Here is a 7,835-nt window from a genome sequence, read left to right on the forward strand (position 1 = left end):
TACAATGAGAGGCCGGCGTGAACTATGCTGACCTGGTCTTTTGCAGCTGGCGGTACTCCTTTTTTTTTCTTTTGGGGTAACCGGAGCTACTCCTTAATTATCTTCCAAACAATAAACTACATCAATTGGACTCCATTTGACCAAAGTCTTACTACAACTGATTGGCAGCTTGGAAACAAAATTGCCACGTTTCCCTTCTCAATCCATACGAAGTAAACAAATTAGGCACAACTCGTACGTAAAAAAGATCCATTGGTATTTTTATTTTTGACGGGAAGATCCGTTGGTGCTAACAAACCACAGGTGACCAAATGGCAAATGCTAGACCATGCTTAGCTAAGCGAGGCCTCACTTAATTGTGTTACTTGTTTATGTCGCGTAAACATTCTTGGGGTACCACGTTATTTCCTTGTATTAATATAAAGATACGCAACCAATATTGCGTATGTTTGGGAAAGATCGATGACAGATATCATTTGAGACACGGGACACAGCTGTGCGTCCAAATTAATGAGAATCCAGTCAGTATACATCTAGCCAAATCTCGGTAATGCACGAAACACACCCTGAAGTTTCGCTCGAGTTAGCTTAGAGTTTCCGTCTACCAATCTCTGTGCGTTTAAGCCCACACATTTACCCAAAATCTTTATTCCGGCACTGCGAAATACACAACACAGTTTGATTGATTCATGATTTTTTTTTACTCTTGTTTTCCCAAACGAGGGAAACGAGCTGCAAAAGCCAGAAATAGTCTTGAAAAGAAAAAAGCTCCCATTTTTAGTCGCCCCTAATCCCCTAGCGATATATGGAGTCCACACCCTCAAAGTCTTCCTATTTCCACTCCCCACCCTCGCCACCACCTCAAAAAAGGAAAACACCAACCCGCTCGTGAGCGCCACGGCCACCACCACCATTTGGAGGAGAAGGAACAGCGCCCCTCTCCTCTTCCACCGATTTCTTCCCCCCAATCCACCCGCGATCGCGCCTCCCCTCTGTCGCCGCCTCCTCCCGGGCGTTCCAGCCGTGTTCGGGTCGCCGGGTTCGGTGCTGACCCGGGGCTTCTATATATGGCGGCGTCGCCGGAGCGGGAGGCGGTGGCGGCGACAGCCATCGTGGAGGACGTGCTGAGGATGCACGGGGAAGGATTAGGGGGAGGAGGGGGTGTAGGTGAAGCGGTGGTGATGGGGAGGAACATTGACATGGCCTGGCGCAAGGCCGAGGTGGCCGGTGAGTTGTTCTCTTGTCTTGGCTCCTTCCCTTCTTCATTAGGGGCTTATAATTTTTTTGATTTCGTGAAATCTTATACTAGTTGATTGATGATGCTTGGACCGGGGTACATCTCAACCAAGGATTGAATTACTCTTTTACTCCATACGTTTAGTGTTTTCTTTCTGGGCTGGAGCTTAGATTGTGCTCAGACAGTGCCAATGCCTATGGGCATGGCAGCAAACCACACCTTTAGCCGACATGTAATGAAGAATTACAGTCTTTTGCATGTTCAGCACAACGGATTCATCTTAACTTGTTACCGGAAGTGGAGGAAAGAATTACTCCCTCCGTTCACTTTTATAAGACATTGAACTGTTTTGGGTGATGTCTGAATTGTCTACAAGGTCTTATAAAAGTGAACAGAGGGAGTAGAAGAAAACCTTGTTCGATAATAAGATGATCAGATGACACCCCCCAATGCAATGATGCTAGACCATGCTTCAGTAACTTTTTCCTGCACTCTCAGTGATGATACCTGAAACTATCTATCCAGTTGAATTTCGCATTCATGATCTAGGTGTATTATCTATCCAATTGACGACAAAATGTAATCTCATTAAGTGAACTAAGTGTTCAATGTGTTGTGTACCAGTATTTCAGAATTCAAGCATCAGCCTCTCAGTAATATAACTGTTAACCTGAACACCTCAATTCTACAGCTAACGCAGTGTCGTCGCTAACATATCTGAATTGCTTGAAAGTTGTGCTTGTTTCGGGTTGATAAATGCAGCAGTAAGAAGGAATGAAGCAGCCAACTGGTTGAGAAGGACAGTAGGGGTAGTCTGCGCGAAGAACCTTGCCGAAGAACCATCCGAGGAGGAATTCCGGGTTGGCCTGAGGAATGGCATCATTCTTTGCAATGCAGTCAACAAGATTCAGCCTGGCACCGTGCCGAAGGTTGCATTCGTCCCCTTCAAATCTTTAAAATTTCAAGTTCCCTTTTGGTGATTTTGCATGCTGAGTGTGATGATTCTAGGTTGTGGAGGTCCACTCGGTTTCTACTATCCCTTCAGATGGTTCAGCTCTCTGTGCATACCAGTACTTCGAAAATGTGAGGAATTTCCTCACAGGCCTACAAGATTTAGGTCTCCCAACATTTGAGGTGTCCGACCTGGAAAAGGTGACACTATCATTTTCAGTTAAATCTAGACGTCTACGGCTAATCCCCTTGGGAGTACAGTTTTGCAGTGTTAATTCCTGCCTCATACTGCACTTTCAAAGGAATGTTGCTTCAGCTTGTGCAAAAAACATGCATTGTGTTTCTTTCGCCACAATGAACTTAACGAATTCATCTTAAACTCAACTATAGGGTGGACAAGGGGTCCGAGTTGTAGACTGTGTTCTTGCCCTCAAGTCATTTGCTGAAACTAAGAAACTCGGCAAACAATCTTTATTTAAACATGGCGGCATTGTAAAGCCTTCAATGTCTGCAAAATGCTCTGTTCGCAAGAACGAACCTTTTATGAAGGCGATGACGAGAAGTCACTCAGCTGAGCTACTCCGGGATGGCGTATCACCGGAGCAAACTTTAGGTCTTGATTGTTCCCTAGAACCCGCTGAAACAGTAAGTACCTATTCATTCAAAGAAATGATAGTTAGTACTCCCTCCGTAAACTAATATAAGAGCGTTTACATAACTACTTTAGTGATCTAAATGCTCTTATATTAGTTTACGGAGGGAGTATATATTTGCGGCTCTTACTTCAAACTAGGTGATTTTCTTTACTCTGAAATTATATTTGTTGTATTCACGATTGTAGATTACTTCAGACTCCATCAGAATGCTTGTTCAAACAATTATATCAGATAAGAAACCAGAAGAAGTTCCATTGGTGAGCCTACTGGATAATTTACTTTTTACGCAACGTGATTCACGAGGATCAATTTTTGTATAAGGGGCTCTGCTAATTTGCAGCTTGTAGAATCACTCTTGAGCAAGGTTATTCATGAATTTGAGCGTCGTATGGCAAACCAGAATGATTTGGTATGTTCACATATTTCAGTTTGTTCTGATGACCTTGTAGTTGTGGTTATGCTACCTCATGCGCTGCTGGACTAATAGAGAACTCTTAATAGGTGAAATACACTATAGATCCTAATGACAGTAGCTCATTATCTAAAACAGAGTCATCAGACACACCACAGGAAATGGAGGCAACTTCCACCAGCGATCATGGGAAGGTATCTATTTCTGTGGGCTACAGCCTATCGTTATCTTGACATATCTAACATACTGTTGAAATGAAATTTATTCCCTTTTCCATGGCTGAAATGGATAAATAACCAAGTATTTTTCATTGACTCGCTAATAATGTAAAGATGGACGAAGAAGATCACGAGTCTGTGACTAATCATGTGAAGACGGACGAAGAAGACAACAGTTGTGTCACTAATAATGTAAAGATGGACGACGAAGATCACAATTCTGTGGGTAGTACGGGAGATGTCAGTGCTGCTGGGCTGGTGAACGGTGATAGCGTGGCAAAAGAGATACAGGCAAAGGCAGATATACATTTTGAGCTACAAAAGAAACAGATCCAGGTATTTGTAAAGTTCAAGCTTCTTTTCTGATTTCTGTTACTTTGCATTTCCACTATCTTCCTCTGGGTGTTGATGTTTTCTGTAGGATATGAAAAGTAACATTTGTACTGTTAAGTCTGGGATAGAGCAGTTCAAATTGCAATACTCTGAAGACCTTGCTAAGCTTGGTAAACCAAATCCTGAGTTTTGGGCGTTTATAATATTTTATACATTTTTCTTTGAAATCATTGAAGCCATCTTATGTTCTTTCTTGTTGAAATAGGAAATCATCTGCGCACTATTTCTCATGCGGCTTCTGGGTATCATAAAGTTCTCGAGGAAAACCGTAAGCTGTACAACCAAATACAGGATCTTAGAGGTACTATTGTTTGAGTCATACAAAATGAGGTCTTCATGATTGCAGACACACCCTTCGTGGTGCAACGCTGCATACTGATACTTCATTTTGTCCTTTGTCACCAGGGAATATTAGAGTGTACTGTCGAGTGAGACCTTTCCTGCCTGGAAAGGTAAGTTCCTCAAGCAGTGTTGCTGGGATAGAAGATAGAACTATCACTCTCATGACTTCATCGAAACAAGGAAAAGATGCGCGGAAATCTTTTACTTTCAATAGGGTGTTTGGGCCCTTAGCCACACAAGGTTGTACCTACAAGTTGCTCTACCATGTTATTTCTTTTATCTAGTAGTAGTATCTTTGGCAATAAAATGACATGCATACTTCCGATTACTGCAGCGGAGGTCTTCGTTGACATGCAGCCTTTAGTCCGTTCTGTTCTTGATGGTTACAACGTATGTATATTTGCGTATGGCCAAACTGGGTCAGGGAAGACCTTTACAATGGTACACAGTTTTCCCATCTTTGTGGTAATTTTAGTTTCATTGCAAAATCAAAACAATATTTTTGTGATGTTGCAGAGCGGTCCTAAAATACTGACAGAAGAAGGGCTTGGTGTCAATTATAGGGCTTTAAATGATCTGTTCGATATTCAAGCACAGAGGAGGGATACATTTTGTTATGAAATTTCTGTGCAGATGATGGAGATCTACAATGAACAAGTGAGAGATCTTCTTCACAGTGGTCCAAACAAGAAATATCCTTTGCTGCTGAATTAGATACTAATCATGTCAGACTGTCAGTAGTCATCGTTATCCTAATACAAAAAAGAATCTCCTTTCTTTTTACGATATACTTGATCTCCTTAACATCAATCAACATTAGAGATTCGAAATAGCTCTCAGAATGGCATTGCAGTTCCAGATGCAAACAGAGTTCCGGTCGCGTCAACCTCCGATGTGGTTGATTTGATGAATCTTGGTCAAAAGAACCGTGCAGTTTGCTCAACGGCTATGAATGACAGAAGTAGTCGCTCCCATAGGTAATGCTTGATTTTTCAATGTTGCCTTTCATGCCAAACAAAAATAAATAAATCTGAACGTGGTATTTCTAGCTGATGGTTGAGGAATGCACTTTACAGTTGTGTAACAGTCCATGTTCAAGGGCGAGATTTAACATCAGGCACGGTGCTAAGAGGCTGCATGCATCTTGTGGATTTAGCTGGCAGCGAAAGAGTCGATAAATCCGAGGTTGTGGGAGACAGATTGAAGGAGGCACAACACATAAACAAGTCACTGGCAGCACTAGGGGATGTCATCGCGTCCCTCGCCCAGAAAAATGCGCATGTTCCTTACCGGAATAGCAAACTTACTCAGTTACTGCAGGACTCTCTTGGTATCTCTAAAACCCGACATCCTTAATTTGCACCTTCTCGGAGCCGAAAATATGTATAATACTAGTAATATGTGTGCTATTCTCAGGAGGACAAGCAAAAACATTGATGTTTGTTCACATAGCCCCCGAACCGGATGCCATTGGTGAATCAATAAGCACTTTGAAGTTTGCTGACAGAGTTGCCAGTGTTGAGCTTGGAGCAGCCAAGACAAACAAGGAAGGAGGAGAAGTCAAAGAGCTCAAAGAACAGGTTAATTTAGTTACCAGCCTCCTCTTTGTTACTGTCATAAGGACTAGCTTTAGGTGGCTCTAAAGCAACTTCTGCTCATGTTTCTCTTACTGCAGATTGCTTGCCTCAAGGCAGCTTTGGCTAGCAAAGATGGAGAAAATGAAAGCATACGAAGTACACATTCGAGCCCAGATATATTAAGAGACATTAGGATCAGTCATGCACCCCCCGCATCCGGGCACCCAGGGGAAGAAGCTGGATGTCTAGAGGTATTCATTTTCCAAGCTGAAATTCATAGCACAACTTTTTCTTGATCAATTTTTTTAATGCAAAGCTGCAAAAATAGTTCTAACTAGCCACAGATCCCATTGGACTCATATACTCGGATGATTTTTCTTTGCCTGAAAGTTTGGTGTGTTTGCTAGTCTATCTAGTGAACATACATATATATCTTGTAGCATGTATTATATGAGGGTGAAGGCGTTCTGTTTTACAAAAATGAAGTTATAGAGATACTTGACTGCATTTGCCGAACAACTTTAAATACAACGTAAGCATCAGCAGAGCTAGCACACAGTATAATCAATCTAATTTTCTACATTGTAATAAGGTCCGAAGCAATGGTACTCCTACAAGGCAGACCAAGCCAAACTTCGAATTGTCAGACATGCTTGTCGAGAGCGATCCATCTTCGTGGCTTGATGGCTGTAATGGCGACAATACCCGGTTGAGGAGCAGCAATTCCTTACCAGAATTGGGACCTGATGCTACACATGATCTAGCATTGTATCAACGAAGCAGTCCTGACCAACAATGGAGTCGGGCCGGGTCTGTCGCGACAGAGGATTCAGATGACGGCGAATTTGAAACTACTTGCTCATCAGAACAAGATTCGGTGCGGCCAGCCAGCGCCCCAAAAGCTTCTGTTACTGCCAATGGGGGCGCCTCAGTTGCAAAGAAGGCCCAAACCAAGAGTGTAAAAAGTACAGACATCAGGTAAGTTCAATTACCAACTATTGAATTTCTGTAGCAATTATCAAGTTTGTGCACTGCTGTTGTGAGTTACACTGGTTTTGAATCTCTTTCAGAGGGACAAATCCTGCGAAAAGGACATCTCCGTTACCGAAAAAGGCTAATGGAACGGCTCATATCCCAATCAAGAATGGTAAACAATCAACTTTGGGTGGGGTGGATGGAAAGAAAACTCCAAATGGTAAAGTGAGCACCAAGAAGTAAGCAATACATATGGGAGGAGCTGGATTTTGTTGCGACCATCTTTACCATGGCCAGAGATAGCTAGACAAATATGCCGGCCCTACTGAAGGATAATCGGGCAGCTAGATATGCCGGCCCTCTGGAAAGGGTTACTGGAAAGGGTTAATCATTTATCCATCCATTCATTCATTCCATTAGTGCAAATAGAGAAGATGCCCAGAGAAACAATGAGGTCGAGAGAAATGATCAACAAGGAGGACTTGTTTTGGATATGTGTACCTGTGGAAGCTGGGTAATTTTCTATGTACATTGTAGTCATGTCATGGGCCATAGCAACACCTTTGTGATCAGTTACTTGTAATCATGAGCGATGTTCCCAGTTGTTTGAGTTGCACATCATTTGGGTATTTCAACCTTTTCCCCGGCGTGTTTGCTTTTTTTATCTGCACTTTATTTAAAAATTGACCAACAGGGGACTACCCCTGAGGCATTTGGAATTAACATAAGAAGAAGCAACCCAGGCACACACCCTTGGGCCCGGCTTGGAATCGGTGTATCTTTTTATGCACCCTTATTTATTTTACAGGTGTATATCACCGGCCACACTTGATTTCCACATGGAAAAAGAACAACAAATGGAGGCATGTATATTTTACTGGGTATAGCGCTGCGAAACGACAATCCAATCTCGGCATTGGTGAGAAAGATGTATGTTGGCGAGAATCTAATTCAAGATAATTGCTCAAGACAAAACAAGACATACAATGAAGAATACCCACGGTGATGTGCAAACTTTGCATGATTGCATCCCATGCATACAAAGCATCTCCGGCGGTTCCCTTTCTCTAATAA

The 7,835-nt window shown here is 42.5% G+C and overlaps 1 protein-coding gene across 1 annotated transcript; it reads left to right on the forward strand.

Moving 5' to 3' along the window:
* The first annotated feature begins 857 nt into the window (after positions 1-857).
* On the forward strand, positions 858-7,398 carry LOC123096849 (kinesin-like protein KIN-14P). Its single transcript, XM_044518643.1, has 19 exons — positions 858-1,227; positions 2,000-2,166; positions 2,246-2,389; positions 2,579-2,833; positions 3,030-3,101; positions 3,185-3,253; positions 3,346-3,450; positions 3,589-3,810; positions 3,896-3,977; positions 4,073-4,168; positions 4,273-4,449; positions 4,544-4,650; positions 4,726-4,901; positions 5,025-5,186; positions 5,286-5,539; positions 5,626-5,789; positions 5,885-6,037; positions 6,379-6,764; positions 6,857-7,398. The coding sequence occupies exons 1-19, from the start codon at positions 1,068-1,070 to the stop codon at positions 7,002-7,004; spliced, it is 3,099 nt and encodes a 1,032-aa protein (XP_044374578.1). The 5' UTR covers positions 858-1,067; the 3' UTR covers positions 7,005-7,398.
* The last annotated feature ends 437 nt before the right edge of the window (positions 7,399-7,835 follow it).

This window comes from Triticum aestivum, chromosome 4D, assembly GCF_018294505.1.
Source record: "Triticum aestivum cultivar Chinese Spring chromosome 4D, IWGSC CS RefSeq v2.1, whole genome shotgun sequence".
In the NCBI taxonomy this organism is placed as follows: Eukaryota; Viridiplantae; Streptophyta; class Magnoliopsida; order Poales; family Poaceae; genus Triticum; species Triticum aestivum.